This window comes from Narcine bancroftii, chromosome 12, assembly GCF_036971445.1.
Source record: "Narcine bancroftii isolate sNarBan1 chromosome 12, sNarBan1.hap1, whole genome shotgun sequence".
NCBI classification, from domain to species: Eukaryota; Metazoa; Chordata; class Chondrichthyes; order Torpediniformes; family Narcinidae; genus Narcine; species Narcine bancroftii.
In genome coordinates this window covers 20,737,526-20,761,154 of record NC_091480.1, presented here as the reverse complement: position 1 = coordinate 20,761,154, position 23,629 = coordinate 20,737,526, and the positions used below count along the sequence as shown (strand labels likewise).

Below are 23,629 nucleotides of genomic sequence, written 5' to 3'. Positions count from 1 at the left end.
AAGGTGCCTTGCTTTGTGAATCTGTGAAGGCTTCTAAATGCTATCCATTTAAGTCTCATCAATAGATTTTAATTTTTATGAATGACATTTTGTTTCATAAAGCCAAAATGTTTTTGTACGTTTTTTTTCAATTTGCTGCAGTGGGTTTGAACTGACAAGTACTATAGATGATCACCCTACCAAATCTATCAGGGTCAGCCCAATAAACAGGGGGTAAAATAATCCTCTCGCTGCTGAGGGAAGGAGAGATGCAAGTTGGAAGCATGAGGTAGAACAGAGAGAGCAAATATATTGTACAGAGATAATGGCATGATGACGGGCAAGAACTTATTCAAAATATAACACTAGGATGAGCCTCAAGAGGAAAAAAAAGTACCGATTCTTTGGGGCCAAATAATAGAAAGTGCAAGATTTTTTGTTAATTTATTCATTCACAGAATTTGGGGAATGCTGGCAGGTCAACATCTACTGCCACCCTAAACTCTCTTTAGTCCAACATAGTTGGCATAGCAGTTAGCACAATGACTTTACAGCGCCAGTGATCGGGACCAGGGTTCAAATCCCGCGCTGTTTTTAAGGAGTTTGTACGTTCTCTCCGTGTCTGCGTGGGTCTTCCCTGAGGGCTCCGATTTCCTCCCACTTTTCAAAATGTACCAGGGATTGGAGGTCAGTTGTGTGGAATTGGGCGGCACGGGCTCATGGGCCAAAATGACCAGTTACCGTGCTGTGTCTAAATTAAATTTTAAAAAATTTTAAAAGTGAGGCAAGAATTTAGAGTCAATCACATTAGTGGTCTGGAGTCATGTAAAACCTAAAAAGAGCAACAGATTTCCTTGATTATCGGACCCAGATGGGTTTTAGATGACAAACAAATCAATATTTCTCAAATCTCTCAAATGGTACCAAACCATAATGAACATAATTTATTTGGTTTAAGACATTTCAGCTCCAGTGTTGGATTAAAATATCATGAAAGCTATGAGTCCGATTCAGCTGATATCTTTTTCCCCCCACAATAAATTGTGGAAGTTTTGACCTATCCCTTTTCATTTGTTGACATGTGCATGGCACAAATGGCCTGATCATGCATAAATCTGTTCTTTCACAGCCATAAAAAATGAACATAATAAATTCCAAACCCCGACTCTAAACATGGTTGAAAGTTATTGTTGATGAAACAAAGTCGCTCATTCTGAAGTGGGACAACACAGTGCAAACATTCAGTAATAACACTGAACCAAGAGATTATGGTAAAATAGTCCATGATCAGGCCCCAAAACATTTGGAATCTAAAGTTTGAATCATTAATTGCGTACAAATTTTTTTCCAAATTTAATGTCCTTTAGCCATTGTGCATAAATAGGTTGGGTATTATCTTTCCACTTAATCAAAATAGCACATCTGGCCAGCAACGTCTGCTCTGATGTATGAAACTTTCATGTTGCGTGAGCCACTGTGTGGAAAGCAGTCCAGGTTCCAGGACATGTCAGCAGGTAACCCTGTAACAGATGGTGCAGTTGTTTGGCATCTGCTGTGAAACAGAAGTGACAAATACAGGATTTTCTCTGGCATCTTCAGGTGTTACCAGTGTGGCCAGGACACTCAGCACTTAATCTTCCAAAGTCTTTCACTATTAAGATGACTGCCCAAAACTGCATTGCATGCAAGACCTAAAGCAAAATGCACAAGAGAAACACCATGCAATTTGATGCACACCAAGTCCTCTTGTCATCTTACAACCTGCAGACCCAATGATTTCCTTTTCCACTTCCATAATATTCACAATCAGACAGGCAAATTACATTATTCAATCCAATTCTGTTAATATGGTTACACATATCACTATTGATGAGTGCTCTTATTTCAGAAAGATCAGAGCTTTGTCCAAATAATTTTTTTATTGTTTTGTCAAGCAATTGATGTCTACATGAAAACTGGGGAGGCATGGTTAGTGCAGCATTTAGTGCAATGTTGCTACAACATTAACAACCCAGGTTCGAATCCCAAGCTGTCTGTAAGGAGTTTGTACTTTCTCCCTGTGTCTGCGTGGGTTTAAATAAAAAAAAACCCCAGATTCTATAATTGACCATGAAAACTTTTTTTAATGTTTTAAGTCATCTAAAGAATTGAAATGGATCTAAAGTAAGGATGGTGACATGAAGTTTCTGAATTTTACTGGATCGTTCTCTGATGTTTGACAAAATGATACATGACAAATTAAAGTCATTTGGGAAAAGTGGGGAATTTTTTTGAATGAAATACCACCTCATTCTGATCCTGCATTAAACTGATTTTGAATAAATTCCTTTGGTTCTTCTAGACTTGCCCATAGTAAACTTCTCTTGGCTGACTGATGCAACCTGACTGAATGCTTTCCACAGAAATTTTCGAGAGTCTTCGGTGACCTACCGTCTCTTCAAATGCCTCATGAAGTATAACCTCTTGCTGGCCTTCTTCATGATTGCATTGACCTGGAGGCCCCAGGATGGATTCTCAGAGATGATGACGCCCAGGAATTTGAAGTTCTTAACCCTTTCCACTGGTTCGTGTTCTTCTGATTCTCTCCTGAAGCTCCTTGGTTTTGCTAATGTTGAGTCCAAGGTTTCGAGGCTTTGCCGCTGATGGCACGAGCAGCAATGATAGATCAATTAAATTCAGAAATGAGTAAGTAGCCAGAATTAAAGTGGCGTGGATAATTTGAGAAAACTGTTGTCTGACAGGCAAAAACAGGAGCAAGCAACACCATAAATGAATTTGAAGGCAACAATTAACCCTCTAAAATAAAGGCGCTAATTAATACTGGGAAGTAGTGCAATTGAGGACACAGACAAGAATTTTAAATGACTACAAATGTATGGAGTGTTGAATGAAGAAGGCTATCCAAGGTCTTGTGGAAAAATGAACCAAATTTAAAAATAGATGGTCTTCGTGATAGCAGAATAAGGTGGTCAATTCAAGTCAAGTTCAATTTTGGGGTCAAATTTACAAATGATCTGGTTCATGCTCATCATTTTGCCAGGGAGAGGAAAGGGTGGATGGCTAAGAATGGAATAATAAAGTCAGATAACAATGGGCCTTGCTTAATGATATTCAGTTGGAGAAAATTCTTGCTAGAAAATGATCTGCTAAAATAGAGGCAATAGAAGGTTCAAACAAGGTGATGGTGAGATAAACCCAGGAGAATTTGGCATAGACATGGAAAACGGGCTGTATTTTTCTGAAAATTATGTTAGATGAGATATAGGAGACAGCGAAAGCCTTCATTCTAAAATCAAAGCTGCTCTGTCCTCATCATAAGATCCCATATTGTATTCTACAGTAATGATTATTAATCAGGCATTATTAAAAGAAAAAGAACTTGGTAATTGGCAGTTGCTATAAATACTTAATTAGAAAAAGTCCAAAAAATTCCAGATATCTAAGAAATGGCCAGAGTGCCATAAATGTAATTAACATTAGGATCTCGCAACATGGCTTCTTTTACTCAACACATTCTCCTTAATTTAGCAGTATGATGAGAACTGACATTTATGGAATCATTTTTATAATCATTATCTTGATGAATGAAATTCAAAAGCAGCACATTTCAGAGGAAATTAATCAACCTTTCACTGATTTATTAAATTCTTCCATGTCGATGCAAATATTTTCATCTGCAGACACTTCATGTATTTCTTTTCAACTTCTGAGCACAAACTTAATGACCTTGCTTTTAGATTCATTCCTCATTTACATTTTTAAGTATAAAAATGCAGTAAAATCCCTGTTATCCAAAATTCAAGCAAGTGGCCAAAATAATCTCGAAAATAAATAACTATGTACTCCGAATAAATAGGAATAAAAGCTTAAATCAAAATATAAAATTGAAAAGTCAAATGTTTGATCTTCAGTGAAGATCGAAGTAGATACTCACCCAGCAGAGTAGCCAGCTGCTTGAATAAAGTTTGATAAAGTTGTGTTTGAATAAAATGGTATTGCCAGGATGAAGAGCAGGTTGACGGTGCTTGCCGTTGAGGTAACTCTCTTTGAGTATCTCCGTGTCCCTGCTTTGGAAGATTTTTAAATCTTTTATTAGTATATAATTAAATATATTAGTCAGGCCTGTCGTTAGAGTAGCAGTTGTCACAGCCCTGTTACAGTGCCGGCAACCAGGATTCAAATTTAAATTTAAATTTTGCAAATTATGGGAATTACCTGATTAAATTGAACTGGACATAATTAAGGATGAAATGTTGATTTCTTTTTCAAATTACTTTACGTTTCGCACTGACTTTCGACTCTTCATGCAGGTGTATTAGTTAGGCATTGTAAGAGTGAGTTTCGAGCAACCAAAAGTTCACAGATTCGACCAATCCCTGAAGATGCAGGATACTGGAGGTTTTAGTACATCATCATTACTGGCAAATATCTGATGACATAAAATGACGGTGTAATATCGTGATGCACTTTATACTCTGTTCAGAAATTCAATTCCATTGATTTCATGTAAAGCCTCCCCATGAAGCAACTGAAAACACTTCAAAATGGGCAAAGCAAGTTTCTAGTCTTAGCCAGTTGTCAAACCCTTTGAAAATTAAGGCTGTTTCTGTCTTTACTGTGAGCTCTTGAAGGGCTCTGGGGGTGGCTGTGCGATGAGTGCTCATGCAAAGGACAGAACAACGGTTGAGGGGTTCTTCAAAATGTTCCTTTGGACAGGTCTTACTACCACTGACTACGTCCTGATGAATTAATCACCTTCCCTGGTTTTCAGTTGGCTGAGGTCTTGGGTATTGAAACCAGAATTTTATAGTTCGGAACAGCCTGTGTGTCCCATGGCTAGAGGTAACTGGTGACCCACATGTAGCTAACAGACGTTGTCTAGCTGTAAGTTTTCTGCTGAAGCCGTCTTCAGGTGTACATAAAGCTGCTCCCATTCCCTTGAATGAAGATGGAAGTTTCAATGCAAGAATACCTCTTGTTTTTTGATTTATCAGTTCCTGGATTTCTTTCTTGGTGAAAACACAAAATGCTGTAGAAAATCAGCTGCTCGGTGTCCTTTGCTACTTAAAAGACACTGTTTGACCACCTGAGTTTCTCCAGCATTTTGTTTTTTTACTTCAACCATGGTGTCTACAGATTTTCATGATTTACATCTTTCTTGGTGATTCTAATCAATCCAGTCCTGCCTCCTCTTGTTGAAGACGTCAAGAATTTTTTCATGGGTCAGAGGGCAACTCATAAGCTGTGAACACTTCACAGCTGAGGTAGGGCCTTGATCTTGCAGTAAGCATCACCTTTTGAACTTTATATTGTGGAGGGGAAGTTGCATGGGTGTATTTTCTTTTAACATGGGGTAGTTGTTGCACACGAGTTATCACATAGTCTTCACAACAAGATCTTGATCCTGTGATGAGGAATGACTCAAAACCACGCTCTGTTGCATTGGTATTAATGCTCACACATTGAAATACTTAACTAAAAATATTTAATTTGCTTCTGAAAATCTCTCCCTCGTCAAGCAATGAAACATGACTCCAGGATATATATTGAGCTTCTAGACATCATTATTCTTGCAAGCTGTTCAAATGAAGAGACATGCAGGCAGAACTGATGGTTCAAGATCAGTGCAGACATGCAGGGAGATTTAGGAACCAGGAATGCACTTCGGGATGGAACTAGAGTTGGGACATGAAACATGTTAGGTTCCAAAGAATGTTACTAGAGCTGGGGGAATTAGAAATATGAGAGGTTGGATTCACTGGAGATGGAGTGTGGGAATCTAAAACTAGAGGGTGTTAATTTAATGTGAGAGAGGTAAGATTAAGAGACCTGAGAGGCACTTTTATCACACATAGGATAGTGGGTGTATGGTATGAGCTGCCAGAGGAAGTAGTAAAGGCGAGTTCAGTTGTCACATTTAAAAGACATTTAGATCGGTACATGGACAGGAAATGCTTAGAGTGATATAGGCCAAGCACAGGCAAATGGGATTAGCATGAGCAGACTTTCGTTGGCATGGACATGTTGGGCTGAAGGGCCTGTAAAACTACGACTTTATATGTATGGGCACAGCTGAGAAATGGTTAGTCCCATGTGCAGGTGGACTTGTTGATCAGGGATCTGGGAGGTAAGTGTACCTCTGTGCCAGAGAATGGAGACCCTGTGAGCTGTGGAGCCACAGGGATCAGAGATGTGTTGCTGGTTGGAACCAAGGATTGGGAACAGAATCTGGCATGTGACTGGACTGGACTTTGGAGCAGGCAAGTGGGCAAAAATTGGGTGAGGTCAGGAAGGAGTCAGTGGGCAAAAGCCCCTGTGCCTCAGCCCACACACGTGTGCATGTGCAAGAGGGTAAGGTGTAAAAGTATGGGTCTTTTTAGTTTAGATCGGTGTTGATTAAAACATCAAATATATTAACACATTAATTAATTAACCAAAATATTAATACTTAAATACAACTTGGTTAATGCTTATGCTGGGGCAGTTGCAGGTAACTAAAGACAGTGAGGGGAGGCTATGATGTGTGTTGCCTGGCAATGATAGCAAAGCTCAAATTCCATTAGCCCTGATCAAAGACAGCAAGAGGCTCTGGAATGCGTGTTGATAAATAAAAAGGAACATTTTGAAGAACCCCTCATCCATTGCTCTGTCCTTCACATGAGCACTCATCGTATAGCAGCACCAAGAGCCCTTCAAGAGTTTGCAGTAAAGACAGAAACAGCCTTAATTTTCAAAGGGTTTGACAACTGGCTAAGACTAGAACCTTGCTTTGCCCACGCTGGCTGATAACTTCCAACAGTCATGTTTCTCTCTGGAATCAAGTGATTTATAGGGATAAGGGGAACTGAAACTAAAAATCCCTAAGGGGGAGGGGGACGCGTCTGTGTGATTGGTCCACAATATGGTACATCAGGTAGGTGGGCATTAATGCTGAAGGGATAACGCTTGCTGCCTAGGCAGTGACTGTTTTGAAATTGGTTAATGTCATATAGCGTTGGACATACATGCATTTGTATGTCCGGGGAGCTTCTTGATCTACGGAGGTGAGGGATCTCCCACGGGCCTGTGCATCAGAGTCCTTCATTGCTCAGGGTAGTAAATGGATTGAGAACCTGGATTGAGGATCGACACCTATCCTCCACTAATCATATGCTGGGAAGCACCTACAAGTGTGGCCACAATGTGTGGGAAGCTAATAAGTGTAAAACTGAGTGCACAAAATGTGAACTAAAAAGAGAGCGCTGAAAGGAGAAAATATGGAAGCGTTCTGATATCAGAAAAGAATACAACTACTTTCTGAAACGCAGACTCAGCAGGTCAGGCAGCATGTGTGGAAATAGAAACCGACAATGCATTTTGGGATGACACTGGGAATCTTCTTTGGATGCACAGAGAAACAGCAGGAGTGCACCACCTCACGAACTGTCCACCTGCTCACTCTATCAAACACCTCCTTCCCCACCTGTGACAGCATTGCATTTGTCTCAAAACCCCCAAACCTGCAGAACTGGATTGAGGGCAATTGATCTTTTGATCCTGAGTGACTGCTGAAGAGAAAAACCAATAAGAGGCCTGTGAGTATTGTTTTTAAGGGAGGGAGAGAATGAAGACCTGCATTCACTAACGTTCTATTTCATTTTGCACCAGTGCACATCACTACTGCTTCAATTCTGGAATTGAATGAGACAAGAGTCCGCGCCATGGAGCATATTAAAATGCAATATTAAATCCACCAAGGTATCTAAAAGTAGATTGCTTTCTCTATCGTCTTGCTGAAGTATTTTCAGATAGTAAAATAAAGTGCATTGCTATTTTATTCTTTAAAAATCCATGCTACAACTTACATGAATAACAATTACATAATGTTTCTCAGGTTTTTTTTCTTCCTGGTGGTCTTTAAACATCTAAATATTGAGCAAGTATGTACAGCAGAATAGAGACTACCGTACTTCTTGTCCATAATTCTTGATGCTGAAAAGATTGCTACAAGGCAACTCATCCAATTCTATGCTGGGTTTAAATAACAGACAAACAAGAATGAAATATGTTCTCTCATCTTTAAAGCAGAAATGCCTCCTGTTTGTAATGACAAACAAAAGGATAACATTCTGAATGATAACGATGTAGCAAATCACATTTTATGATCAACAAATCTCATGAGCCATGACATCATTAAGAAGACATTACCAAAGAGAAGTTAGTCAGAACTATTCAGAAGATATGGAGTTTCTCTTTTTCCCTATCTTTAACCAAGTAAAGAATTGAATGTTATAACCAGAAAATGGTCTAGGAACACCATCCTGGTCATATCGTTAGACTGGATCATGATTGTAAGGTAAAACATCATGAGATGGGAATGTGTAAGGAGTTACCCTGCCCTGTACAGGGCTGTAACAAGATGTAAATGCATCCTTGTACTTACAAGATAAGAGAGACATTGATGGATTGAGAGGCAGGAAGCTAGCAGGGAAAGGATAGCAACAGTTTTAGTCATTGGACAAGTAATGATATGATGATGTTCTAAGCATGTATCCAAGGGTATAAAAAATCACCATTTTGCTGATAACGGCAGAATGCATTCTCCGACTAACATGTTTAGTCGCAAGTGTTACAATCCGGTAATAAAGAACAAAGAACCCTGATTTCGACTCAGCCTGGTGTTTGTCTCACTCATTCATGAACAAAGCAGACCTAACATGATGGAGCAGGGTACTTTATTGGATGCTGGATGCGACTCTCTGATGAGAAACTGGCATCAGGCATCATTGCGAATGTGAGAGAAATGTTATAGCTCCTCCATAAATAATATTCAAGAATTAAATAAGAAACCGAGGAATACATTTCTCTGCACCTGGATATTGCCTCCGGAACTGGTGTCAGTGCTGTGCAATTGCTCAGCAAAAGGAGGTGTAAGGTGTTCCTTCCATCCGATAGCCTACAGGCAATCCTTGGGCAAGGTGTGCTGTGTGTTTAGTCTCCCAATCAGGGTCACGTGAAGCCATGGATGGAAGATGGTTTTTACAAGGAGATTCTACGAATTGGAATTTATGGTCGCAAAACTAAAAGCTCTGGGCAGATGAATCTGCTGCTCAATGGCCAGGGTTACCTGTCCAGTATGCACACTGCAACTGAAGAAGGCAACGGGAAACCACTTCAGTATTTTTCCCTTGTATAATCATGAAATCAACATCAACTACAGTCTCAGCTCAAAGATGGAGCCTGCACCATAGGAGAAGAGGCAACAACTACAATTCGGAGGGTCAGAGATCATGATGGATGGAGAGACATGATCGCCCATGCTGAATGGCTAGGCACCTGAAGGAATGAATGAATTTGTATTAATTTCAAAATCCTATTAACAGCCTTAAACATTTTCCCAAGATACTGGAGCTAAAACACCAATCATCCCTTTGCCTCCACAGATGCCATCTAATCTCTAGATTTCCTCCAGCTGCTTTTTTTTGTTCCAGATAACAGCATCTGCAGTCGCTCGTGCCTCCAGTTTACGAGGATAGAACTCTCATGAAAAGAGAAAAAAGGGGAAGAAAAAAAAAATAGATTTCATCTTAATGTGTATTTTAATCCTCTATCCCTGCTGACTGACTTGACTGTTAATACATGGTGTGTCATTAACATGGCATCAAACAGTCTATCAATTAGATAACCAAAAGACTTCAAGCTAAAAAAGGTGGGTACAAGGTGAAGAGATAGTTATACATTTAAATTTTTTAAAAAATCTAAGTCTTACAGCAGTCATTCAATTTGGTTTAATGATCAGAATAATGAGTGTTGGTGAATTTACTTATCAAAGTGCATCTGTGACAAAGGTCAAATCAAGAAAAAAGCTAATGTATATTTAACTTTTTCTTTAATATTCTTTCTTTTTTCTTTTTTATGGCTCTCCTTAGGAGAGTTGGCTGAAGGGGGGGAGGGGGGTTCTTTTCTTTTTTTCCTATTAAAAAAAAGTTCATTCAAGTTATCACTTTGTTGCAAGTATGAGTTCTTCATAACATAATAGATAATTTAATGATAAAATTGAATGCCTAATGTTTAATTTAGTAGTTATTGCACAGATGAAGTCGTGTACTAATTAATACATTCCAGGATATGATCTTTAGAAAGGAGTGGAGGGAGGTGGGAATTACAGATTGATAGCAGAGGGTAGAATGAAAAAATAGCTCAAGAAATATAATATGATCAGAGACAAGGCTATCAAAGGACAAAAAATACTGATGTAGAATAGCACCTCTAAATCGCAACCACATTCCAGGCTTTTGATGTTTCCCAGAGGGAGCATTTACTCATACGTAATTCTGTAGGGTACAAGCAAGAGTTCGTAAATAAACATGAAAACTGAAGCTTGTATCCAAGTCAGGTACAGAATAAAAAAGGCATTGAAATGGTGCAGAGAAATCAGGAGGGAAAATAAATATAGGATATTTCAATGAGTACAGGATAATCATTAGGCAGTATGTTGATTTGCCGTATCGACGAGGATACCACAAAATGAAGAGTGGAAATTTCACACCAGAATAGTGAAAGTTAATTTTAGTGTAAAGGTCCGCAGGCCTTGGCTCTAAAATGATTACAACTCGACCAGAACCCATGGTTACTTCCTGCTCACAAAAAACTGAAGACCTTAGACAATGATAAGATGCCATCTAAATTAAGTTTTCAAAAGCTGGCTTACATTAAATGAATCACATGCCTTTTAATTGACCTCTACAATGCAGGAATAGTTGTTTCACCAGTTCCAAGAAAAGGTCATGAGTGAGTTTGATTATTAAGAAGAGACTTCTCTCAACTGGCTGTTGACGTGTGTTTTATAAGACTTAGTTATGGAATGTTTTGATCCTTACAAAGTGCTATTTTAATGAACGTAATTTAATAGACTGTATGCTCAGATTAAAATGATTCTGGATATATACTATTCACTTCCTCATTTATACAGTACTTTCAATAATACCTTGGAAAGTTCCTGTTGGGTACAAAACTAGGTGAAACTATTTACCAACAGGCAACGCTTTATTTTTTATTTTATTTTACCCTTTCATTTTGCACTATGTTTACCTGAAAGATCTTCCAGCACACCATCTCACAATAAGAGCATACATAGCAAGATACACTTGCCATCCCAACCCAGATCAGGTCTGAGGGGATTCTTGGAAAAGTTTCCTAGTTGAATTTCTACATCATCCCAACTGGATATTAAATTGATGGACAAATCACAAAGAAAAAGGGAAGGTGTGTATCAAGGAGAGAAGAGATGCTGGAAAACAAAATCAAGGGGGATCTGATGGGATCAGGAAACCAAGAGTGGCACAGACAAAAGGTGAAAATTGTGCACATAAAGAAAAAGGTGAAAGTCAATGAAGGATTAGCAGATACAAGAAGGCTATTACAAGAAAGAAATTATCTAGCTTTACATTATCGATACATGTGGCAATTTCAGATCATTTCACTTTGTTTTCACCTTTGTTCATATCCATTTGTCAAGTACTTGACATTGCCCTGTTGAATTGGACAATCTCTTGCTTTTTGGTTACGTTGAGGTACAACAGTTGACAAGAAACAATCATTTGCATTTATATTGACTCTCCAAAAAGAAGAATAGCTCAGAGTACTTCAGAAGAGAATTTATTAAAAAAATGAAAGAGTTGTCAGAAAGTGAGGAGTTTATTGGAGAACTATTCCAAGTGGGGAGGAGAGATAACAAGACTGTTTAGAGATATTTTTAAGAGATTAACTGAATTTGCATCTTAACATAAGAAAATTGTAATGTTCTTTTCAGTTTTAAAGCATCAGGGAATTTGAATAGCTTTAAATACATCTTTTAACATATTTTTACAGAACCTAGCATCTCATATTGACAAGATAAAGCAAGTAAAACATAAGTTTCATTTGGCACCCTTTTAAAAATGTCTCTCAACCAGCAATCTGTCCTTAAACCAATTCACATCGATTATCGTATCTGCCCAAAATAGTGATGAGAATGTAAGTTTAAAGTAGTAACCAAAATAATGTTGCAGAGGATGTTCCATGGCAAAGTTGAAGAACAACTTCAACTCCATATTTCACAGTAGTCTTCAGAAGGGTTCTGGATTTAGGCAGGTAACCAGGGTTATATGTGAGCAAATGGGGGCAAGATGGCTGTCCTCCTTCTTCCTCCAACGATGAAGGTGCTGAGCTTGAATTTGGGTCGCGGCAAAATGGCCACCGAGCCTTTTTGCGCCGTTTCCTCACTGCCACCCTCTGTCGGCGTGTCGCATAGCAAGTGGGTTCGGGTGAATTCGGGGCAGACGGCTTGGGGCTGGAATTGGATCCGGGAGCTGTGTAGGCCGCTGACTTCCCTGGGCTTCCCCTTGCGCGACAAACCCTCACCCAATGCCCTTTCTTGCCACAGCTGGAACACACTGTCTTTAGCCGGGGATTCTGGCTCTTGCTACAGAAAAAGCACTCCCTAGCACGGGAAGCGGCAGCCGTTAGGGCAGGGGCAGAGGGAGCAACCGGTCCTTGGAAGGAGTCAACTGGGTGAGCGAGCTCGCTGGCTTTGAGGTCATCATTCTCGAGCTTGGCCTGCTCCAGCAATTTCGCCAGCTTGACATGGCTAGCCAAGTCCTTCTTTCCCAATATGAGCAGTCGCTGCCTTGTGTACCTCAAGTGGACCCCTGCGACTAGAGTGCCCTGGATCTGTTCTTCCTCACGAACGCAGCCTGTAGCCACTTCATACTTGCACTCTTGGCAAGCGTTCACAGATCCAGCAGGTAGTCATTGATGGCCTCTCCTGGCTGCTGGTGACGTAGAGCGAGTCGCTGCCTCGCTAGGACCTCATTCTGCAACTTCAAGTACCTAGCCTTCAACAACTCAATGGCAGCATCATATGTAATGCAGTCCCTGATGACTGCATACCCTATTATTCCTACCCTCGAAATGAGTGCGGACCTCCTGAGTTCATCGTTGTGGAAGACATCTCTAGTCGTGTTCAGGTAGGCCTGGAAGCAGTCTAGCCAGTATGTGAACTCCTCATCTGTGTCAGGGGACTATCAGTAGCATACCAGGCTTGAGTAATGCTTCCATCATTAGGGAATAAGCTAATAAAATTGTAGCATGAATAAAATTGTGTGAATAAAAGCTCTCACGACTGGAGGGAGAACAAACACTTTTATTAGCTTATAATTATGGTTAGGGTTTCACAATAGTCTTCAGAAGGGCTCTGAGTTTAGGCAGGAAACCAGGGTTATAAGTGAGCAGGTGGGGGCGGAGCCGGAAGGCAGGGCCAGGCATCAGCACATCACCCTACCCGTGAATCCCAGTTCACTGCAGTGGCAGACTCCCTTGTGGTGATATTAGCTGCAGGTGGCAGTGCCTCTTAATGAAATGGAGTTCTCATGCTTTGCAAAGTAAAAAAAAAACACTTACAACTGTATTTGTGTCCATTTGTCAAGTATTTTCAGGTTAACTTTAACAGTGAAATATTTCACATCTTGCATCTCCCACTTCAGTTACTTCCATTTGGAAAAGGGCAATTGATGTAAAGACTACCCCACTTTTTATTTATTTATTTATAACATCAACATTTATTGGCCCTTCTAATAAATGATGTGCTATTCCTTAAACTGCTGCAGCTACTCCAGTGAAGACACACCCACAATATTAGGTAGGTAGTTCCAGGATCCAGGCCCAGCACCAATGAAGGAGCTGTGATATATTTCCAGGTCAGAAGGGTCCATGGCTTAAAAGAGAGCTGTTGATGGTCGTGGTCCCTGCATCCACAATAGAAGTCCGAAATTCCGGACTGCTCGGGGATTGGATTAGTCCAGATTCTCAGACAGTACTTATAAAATTCAAATTTAAGGAGGAATAAAGAAGAGATGAACTGGTAAATTTTGATAGATTATTCATTAGCAAATATAGCACGCTTCATTTATCAAAACGAGTTAAAAAAAAATGCCACTGTGCATCTGTGGCACTTACGCATGCAGACAACACACACACAAAAGCCCACTAAAAATGAGAGTTTACAAAAAGTCTGGATTCTCAGGTGGTCCGGATTTCTGGCATCCGGATTTTTGGGCTTCTACTATACTGCCCTTCCCTTTCTTACAGTAAAGATTCTAGATTTGCGAGAAAGTGACAAAGTAGCCGACAAATTCCATCAGAAAAAATTATTCATGAGATGTTATGATATATTGTTATGGACATTTTTCTTTGGCTTGGCTTCGCGGACGAAGATTTATGGAGGGGGTAAAAGTCCACGTCAGCTGCAGGCTCGTTTGTGGCTGACAAGTCCGATGCGGGACAGGTAGACACGGTTGCAGCGGCTGCAGGGGAAAATTGGTTGGTTGGGGTTGGGTGTTGGGTTTTTCCTCCTTTGCCTTTTGTCAGTGAGGTGGTTTTATACACCTAGAATGTACCCTCAGTCTAGACAGCTCCTTTATTTAAAAAAAATCCAAGCCCATCTTATTATTTGATGTAAGATAAAAAATTCTAACCAACCCAAAGCTTTGTAACTTTCCTTTGCGACTTTTCTGATGGGATTGGAACTATACACAGTTCTCTTGGTGCAGCCCATTAAGTGGCTTGAATAATTTTTACCATGGTCACCCTGATTGTGAGGGAACAATTGATGGGTGTAGTTGGAAATAGATGGACAGACCAATGATTCCAGCAGTATTGAAACACTAGGACTCTCCTCAGAACCAACAATAATCCAATAACTCATTGAGGCTTTAATTCATAGTCATTTTATGACTGTCTCATGTACACCATCTACCCCTAGAAACCATTCCCACCTACCTCCCCAAAGTTCAAGAGGGTTCTGTCTTCCTTACAGTTTTAACAGGTCTTACATGCTATGCCTTCAGTCTAGTTTGGACTCAGAATGGATTATTGTTTTTATATGGAACCAAAGAACCTCACAAACAAAAATGGTGGCATTGCCGGAGCTGCTGTTAGGGCAGTGCTGCCACTGTTGCAGACCCCTGGAGAGCAGGGAGCAAAGTTTCAGCACTCTGCGCAGGGTGCAACCGCCCAGTATAAATGTCGTCGTTCCGTGCTGGCTTGAAACAGTCTATTCAAGGTGGTTTATGTTAAAATCGCATGTCCACGGGATCTGAGTGTGAATGGCATCAACCACAAAGGTTGCAGACTGGTGCAGGTCACCAGAAAATGGGGAGATTACCCGCTCCCCCCCCCCCAGGTTTGAGAAGAAGATAAAGAGGAGATGGTGATCTTGCCAGTGGACCAGTGAGGGGCACTGAGGCTGAAGCACACACCACTGGCAGACTGTTGGTGACTCAAGGCAAGGAACCAAGTGACTCTTGTAGGCTGTGGGTTACTGCGGTAAAGGAATTCACACTCGGGGTGGAGACTGCTAGAGATTGACTTGAGATTGGCTGAAGGGGTATCATGTATCAGAACCGGGAGGTGTGAGGGCGCTAGAAGCTTCTTGATTGTTTCATTGGTGTGCTTCTGGAACTCAGGTTGCTGATGGTTTGGACTGCGGGGGGTGGTGGGGGGGCGCTGGAGTCGAAGCCATGGATACTCAGTGACTCTGGGGGAGTCTTGTTTGCTTCTCTTTCTCTGTCTGTAAGGGACGGTGGGCAATTTTTGCTGACAGCAAATCTTTGCCTTACAGTAGACTAAAAGAAATTTCATGTAATATCACATTTTCTGTTTTATTATATGACAATAAAATCACCTTGGATCTTGAATTTACAGATGATCTACATTGAACTTAACTCTTCAAACTAGATGGCACAGAGCGACCAATACCAAACTGTATAAGGCACTGGGCACAGAGTACAATGCATTTTTCACTGAATACATCAAATTAGAATCATCACCTTCCAAACCGCTCCCACAAGGATGGCATGGTTAGTGTAACGGTTAGTGCAATACTGTCATTGTGCCAGCGATCGGGACCAGGGTTCGAATCCCACACTTGTCTCTATGGAGTTTGTACATTCTCCTCGGGTCTGCATGAGCTTTCTCCTGGCTTCCGGTTTCCTCCCACCATTCAAAATGTACCGGAGGGTGGGAGGTCGATTGGATGTAATCGTGCGGCATGGGCTCGCGGGCCGAAAGGCCCTGTTATGTGCTGCATGTCTATATTTAAAAAAAAGACTGACTTAACCCAGGGGAATTTCCATCACGTTTACACAGATTACAGTACAAAAGGGAGCTGCTCAGTATTCCAAATAGTGATGTCATTTCATGAGATGGAATTCTTCCAATCCCTCAAAAATAATTTTATGCTCTTCCTTGTCAAATATGTATCCCATTTCATTTGAAATGAGGAGCAAGGCTGCAGTACAAGGCTGTTTATACTCCTTAAAATTCCATCAATAATCATTGGCACAGATTACATCAGAGGGCACCCCTTGTTTGGCAATAATAGAGTGACATCTGCTGGAGAACTGTAAACATACAGTCTTCATTTTCAATTGTGTTCATCCCAAGATACTTAACAATATTAAATTGAGAATCACACCTTTCAGTTAATTACTGGACAAGTTGAACTAAATTGACAAATATGAAATTAATTTATGAACCAGAGTTAACCAGTAAACTTCTGTAAAGTTTGTGTTTATAACACTCAAATAACCTGAAGAATTTGAGATACCATGAACTGTGGCCTAACAACATTTTGTTTTTTGGTGGGGCGTGAGGGGAATTTCAGCAATGCTCAAGATCCAACAGGATATGGAGATGTTTCTTTGCCTAAAGGAGATAGACAAGGGGGCTTTACAGAGTGTGTGAAGGGGCCTTCTGAGTGATGATCAAGTAGATGTCTTCAGTCACGTGAATGGCCTACACACCTGGATGGAATTCCTCTAGCTGGCATCTGCCTTGCAAAATATTTTGGTCTATACCAGCCATTCACAATATGGGCCACAGCACATTTAAGGCCAGCCAAGGAATGAAATAATAAAGTTTTAATTTTTTTGTGCAGAGGTACGGAAGAAACCAACTAGACATGACTGGTTCACTTTATTTCATTCATAGGACATTGAAGGAGAAATAAAGAAGAGATGAACAGGTAGATTTTGATAGTTTATTCATTTGTAAATGTAGCATGCTTCATTTATCAAACCAGTTCTAAAGAAAAATCAAGTGGTTGCTTGCTTGTTGCTGCTGTGGATCTGTGGCACTTATGCATGCACACAAAAGCCCACTAAACTGAAAAAGTTTGAGAGTTTTTGTAATGGGTGGTCCAGATGTCTGGCATCTGGATTTTTGGACTTCTACTGTATCATGAACAGTTCCAGGCCCAGCACAGATCCCTGCAGTGATTGCCAACCAGAGAAACACTTATTTATCCCAACTCTCTGCCTTCTGTTGCTTAAACAATTCTCTCTCCAGGCTAACGCATTAGCCCCAAGTTTATGCATCCAAATCTCAAGGATAAATATTTTAAGCGGCTCACCTTATTGAACGCATTCAGGAAATCCAAATATACCACATCCACCTGTTCCTTCTGTCCACTGCAATCATTGAATCCTCGAAGAACTCCAGTAAATTTGTCAAACGTGACTTGTCCTTTCTGAATCCATGCTGCATTTGCCTGATGGAAAACTTTCTATCCGGATGTCTCACTATTTCTTCCTTAATGATAGCGTTCTGAAAGTTTAAATTACTTCATTAAATTCAGCAATTTTTCACCTGGTATGTTTCTTATAATTATTCATACCTATGAGCAATGGTTATATATGCAAAATATGCTATGTGTGTACATAATAGGCAGATTGTGATGTCATTCAACATATATTGTAACATATATCATAACAAAACTCAACATTAATGAAGTATCTAGTGTTTTGCAGCAAACAGGACTTCTCCAATGACATAATTTCAAGAGTTCATCAATTATTAGCAGGTTAGCAACTGACATATTTGTACTGTTGGTATCTACATTGATTTCAGATTTGGGTGAGAATTGGGTAAGAATAATAGATTTCTTTCTTGAGTGAGTTCTTGTGACACTCTGGTAACAGTGAGGTCAAAATATATAGTGTTTGATTTCTATATTTGTTGAGGACTACATTCTTTAAAAATAATTTTCCAAAATTAGATACACTTTCAATCATATCTATAAATCTTGAAACTCTACAACTTCAGATGGCAATGCACCTTCTCAACCTTGATGTGGATCATACAGTAGTACTCTTGCATCTGTATCAGAAAGTTGTGTGCTCAAATACTGCTATGAAAACCTGTGCATCCCCACCTAAACTGGTAGTTTGAAGCAGCACTAAAAGGTGCATTGTTGGAGGCGTCGACTTTCAGTAAGTCAATTACCCAACGATCAGGTGAATGATCTCACGGTATTATTTCTAAGAAAACAGGCAAGTTACTTAGGTCCCTCATCTTAAAAAAAGTGGTAAAATTTGGTGACTTTCCCATGAAAGCTTGTTTGCGTGCAAACTAATTGCTATGCTTCCTACATTTGAATGGAATCTGTACTTCAAAAGTACTTCACTGGAAGTGACTGAGAATGCAAAAGATAGCTAAAATTTTCAGATTTCAGCAAATTTTGAAGCTGACAGCAAACATTGGTAATGCTCTGGGTTCTGGTAGCACAAGTTAATATCCTAGGAATCGTGAGTGATATGGAAGAGCAAGAGCAAAAACAGAGCAGGGGAACCTACCAGAAAGGGGAGGAGGATGGTTGAATGGCTGCTCTTCATTGATTTCAGCTTGGCGTTTAATACAGTTGTACCCAGAGGCTCATGGAGAAGCTGACTTCAATGGGACTCAACACCCCCTCCCTGCATCTGTATTCTGTGCTTTATAATGGAAAGACTACAGTCTATCCGGATTGGCAGCAGAACATTGGGCACCTACACTCTGAGCACTGGCACACGTCAGGGCTCTGTGCTCAGCCCCCTCCTGTTCACCCTACTGACTCATTACTGCAACACCACATCCAGCTGCAACAGAGCCATCAAGTTTGCCAAAGTCACAATAATACTTGGCCTCATCAGCAACAATGATGAGACTCACTCCAGAGAAGAGATGGACAATCTCATGAAATGGTACAAGAATAACAGCACGAATTTCAACATGGACAAGTCAAAAGAGGTGATACTGGATTTTAAGGGGATAAGGGTCGACCACCCTCCAATGCATAATAATAGATCGATAGTGGAGAGCACCAAATTCCTCTCAGTCGACTTAAGAAGTGACCTATTCTGGACATAAAATTTCTCCCTACTTGTGAGGAAGGTGCAACAATGACTTCAGTTCCTGAGAGTACTGAGGCAGGAAAGGCTACCAGCCATCATCCTGTCATCTTTCAACATGAGCTCTATTAAATGCCCTGACCTGCTGCATCACAGTGTGGTACGGTTGCTGCAGAGCATCAGATCAGAGGTCAATCCACAGGACCGTAAGAATGGCAGAGAAAGGATCATTGGGGACTCCCTTCCACACCCCCCCCCCCCCCCCACCATTGATGAGATTTACTGGGATTGTTGTCATAAGAGGGCTTGCAGTATCAAAGATGACCCCTACACAGCATCCTTCAGCTATTCCCGTCAGGAAGGAGATAAAGGAGTATCAGAGCCAGCACCACCAGGCTGAGAAACAGCTTCCTCCCATGGGCAGTTAGACTGCTGAATGATTGATAAACTGCTCCATGTCTCAACTATTTATTTAATAATAATATTTCTTGATTTTAATATAGTATATACAGTAATTACTTTGCAAATGTATCATTTGTCTGTATATGTATTATATCTTTAAGTGTGCTTTCAGGGTATTGCACCGAGGACTGGAGAACACTGTTTCATCAGGTTATACTTGTACAAATGGATGATAAATAAACTTGAACTTGATTATTAGGCTGTTTTTGGGGAGAAATTCTCTGCATATATTAGTGTGAAGAACAATGATTCTGTGAATATCCTTCATCAATGAAGGAAAATACCTTTCTCTGCAGCCAAAATGACAGCAGACAAAATTAGAAGAGCCATCTTGGCTGTTCAGGTCAATACTGCATCAATGTTTACATTTTCCCTGCCTGGAGTAGGGAATATCTCTAAAACTTGTAGCACAGTCTTTGCATTAGGGAGGCACTTCAGCTGAGCAAAGACTTTGACAAAAGAAATCATAGCAGGCAGTGAGAGCATGCGATTTTGTGAAGATCAGACTTCCTGATGATGCAGAATGCAGAATGACATTAACTAACATCATGTTAAAAGTGTTGCAGTTTTCAATCAATGACTTTCTCTCAGTGCAGAAACAAATCGACATGCCAATTATTTCCAACATTTTCTGATTTCTAGATTTAGTGCATTTGTAGTTTCTTGCTATTTTTATTATTGTGGCTCTGTATCCAGATCTTTGAAGTGCACTCCCAGCATTGCCCTTTGCAGGTGTCTCCATCCAGTACCAATTCAGTGACTGGCTTCCTGCCTTCCTGAAGGTGGAGGACCTTCCTCCTTCTCGTCATGTGATCAATTGGACTCCAGTCTGCATCCAGTCTCTCCGATGTAGAGAAGGCCACAATGGGAGCACCAGATACAGTAGGTGGCTCTCATAGCTTCACAAGTGAAGTGTTGCTTCACCTGGAAGGACTGTTTGGAGCCATGAATAGTGGAGAAGGAGGAGGTGTAGGCGCATGTGGCAATTCGTTCAGTCACGGGAAGGTGCAAAGGGGGTGCTTTGGTGTGAAGGGATAAGAAGGAATTAAGGAGTCACAGAGCGACCCGCCCCTTCGAAAGGCAGGGAAGATGTTTCTGGTGGTGGGATCATGTGGGTCTGTACTCCTCCACCTGCCCTTCCCTGCAGCATTTTATTCAGACACCTGCCTACATTTTGCTCATATCTTGAAGAAAGGCCCAAGCCAGAAATATTGGTTAGGTATCTTTATCTTCAAGTACACTGTTCAACCTGCTGAGTTTCTCCAGCCTTGAGCTTTTACTTTGATCAGTCAGAATAGTTTTCTGCTGTAATACCAGTACTGCAAATAAAATTCAGTATTAAAGGGTAAATAAACAAACTTTATAAAGTACTTAGGTTAAAATAAAATTTACTGTCCATCTAAGACTCCCAGATGCAAAAAAAATCTACGATCCAGAGGCCTAACAAATATTTATACTATTTTTCACAAAAAAATTCAAACTTCCAAACAAAAATATTGCTGCCTACTCCTGCTTTGGTCAATGGGATAGACAGTGTTCCATATTCACCTTACACCAGCTTCAGCTTCTTGGCCTGGTCTGTTTTACCCCACCACCATATCCCATCGCTATCTTTTGCTGCAAGTCATTTTTATTCCTGTGTACTGTTTGGCTTTGTTGTTCAATTAATTTTGCTCCACATTGTGCTATGGTCTGGTCTGTCAATTCCAAGAACTGGTAAGAACCAAATGAGGGGAAAGAGAAGGGCTGTAACTTTATGTATTTTAAATGTAAATTTAAAATTTGGACATCCATTACGGTAACAGGCCCTTCCAGCTCATGAGCCCGTGCCACCCCAATTAACCTACAACCCCTGTATGTTTTTGAAGGGTGGGAGGAAACCAGAACACCCAGAAGAAACCCATGGGGGAATGTACAAACTCCTTATAGACAACACCAGATCCGAACCCAGCTGTTTGTGCTGTAGTAGTGTTGTGCTAACCGTGCCTCCCATCTCCAGGAAAGAGAATGTGAATTCACGCTGGAACATCGGTTCTATTGGAAGTGTAAACATATTTTTGCACTGCAGATGAAGATAGTAGTGGAGTTGAGATAATAGTGGAGGTCCAAACAACTAAATTGTTTGCAGATATGTAATATACAGGTTACTCATTGAAAGTGATCTATGACAGAGGTAACTTTTTTTTAACCACAGAGGTCACTTTTTATTCCTCCTTTAAAGGAGTAAGCTCCTTTACTCCAGGGAAAAGAAGCCCAACTTATCCCATCTCTTCCCATAACATAATTCTTTAAATCCTAGCAACATCCTGGTGAATCTCATCTGCATTCCCTCCAATGCAACCTTAGCCTTCCTGGGATCAATGAAACCCTAATTCAGTCAAGGAACTGTGCAACACAGAAATGAGCCCTTCAGCCCACCAAGCCATGCTGACTTTTTTGCCCATCTACGTTTATACAATTTGCCCATATTAGGTCTGTATCCTTCTGCACTTTTCCCATTCATGGGTCTATTTAAAAATCTCAGCCAGGGTGATTGTGAAAAGACAATGCTGGAGAAACCAGCAGGTCAAACAGTATACTTAATATAGCAAAGATAACCAATGTTTTGGACCTGAGCCTTTCATCAAGGTGTGAGCAAAATGTTGGCAGGAGCCTGAATAAAATGGTGGGTGGGGCAGGGGAAGGAGCATAGGCAAGAGGTAAAAGGTGGATGGAGGAGGGGATGTCTCTGTGAATGGAGAAGGAAGGGGTGGACAACTAGAGCAAATGAGACAGAGGGATGGGGAAGAGAGGGAGAACAGGGAGTGGTCTAGCAGAAACCAGAGAAGTTAATGCTATCCATTTGGAGAAGGCCCAGATGTTGCTCCTCCAATTTAAGGGTGGCCTTGGTTTGGCAGTGATTTCATCTTTGGCAGTGAGTTCCAGTCAAATCACCTTTGTGACTCCATTCTCTCCGCTTAAACTGATATCGCCTATCTCCTCTATCTATGCCTCTCATAACTCCACCAGGTCACTCCTCAGGTTCCTTCACTCCAGGGAAAACAAACCCAACCTATCCCATCTCTCCCATTAACTAAATTCCCCCAATCTCAGCAACAGCCTGGTTAATCTCATCTGCACTTGCTCCAGTGCAACCACACCCTTCCTAAAATTTACGTGACCAGACCAGCAGCAGAAAATATTCCAAGTGTGGTCTCATCAGTGTTTTGTAAAGTTGCAAAATAATGTCCCAACTGCACCATCCTATCAACTCATGTTGTCACCTCAGGAAACCATGGATTTAAGCTCCAATGTCCCTCTCTTCATTAACATATGGTCTTATTGGCTTGTTTTTTTCGGGTGTTGTCTTTGACCAACACAGTCTGTTTACAATAGACAGTATAAGTGAAAATGGAATGTGAGGCATATATCAAAAAGGAAAGACAACCTAAACCTGGGTGCAATCTTGTTAATTTTTGATTGATTGACCATCAAAATATTCTGTTCTTTGTCAACTACATCTGTCTTGATGAAGGTTGAACACTTACCCGACAGGGTGACTCTCCAGTGACACAACACGTGTTGACACCTCTTGGCGGGTGGGCGGGCTTCCCGTCATGTGACCGTTCCCGGCATGCTCCTCTCCATTCCAGAGCCGCCGCCGCCGCCCGAGTTGCTGGACGAGTGGAACCGAAAGCCTCGGCGGTGCAGGAGGCCGAGGGGAGGGGGGTGGGGTTAGGGGGGGGGAAGGGCGGTTCTCGGCTCCGGTCCCGCAGCCCGGTCCGCCTTCCTTCCTGCCTGGCTGCGCGCCCGCCCTCGGGTCGCCTCGAACTGCAGACGGGTCCGACTCGGTGGTCGTGGTGGTGGTGGCAGGCGCACCTTTCGGAGGCGGATGACATGTTGCGGGGAGGGGAATGAGCCAAAGACCCCTGAGCACTCGGCTGAACAAACGGCAGCGCTGGAATGACTGGGACACAAGGTGAGCGAGCAGAACGCGGCCTAAAGTGTAGGGGCGGGGGAGGGAG

General features: G+C 41.2%; 1 protein-coding gene across 4 annotated transcripts in view; it reads left to right on the top strand.

The window, feature by feature from the left end:
* Positions 1-23,359: 23,359 nt before the first annotated feature.
* The window catches only part of smg1 (SMG1 nonsense mediated mRNA decay associated PI3K related kinase), a 130,024-nt gene continuing 129,754 nt past the window's right edge, over positions 23,360-23,629 (top strand). For all 4 annotated transcript variants that reach the window (XM_069906251.1, XM_069906250.1, XM_069906249.1 and 1 more), the window contains exon 1: positions 23,360-23,583. In XM_069906251.1, coding sequence (XP_069762352.1) covers positions 23,519-23,583 — 65 coding nt within the window. In that variant the 5' untranslated portion in view covers positions 23,360-23,518. The remainder of the gene's footprint in view (positions 23,584-23,629) is intronic.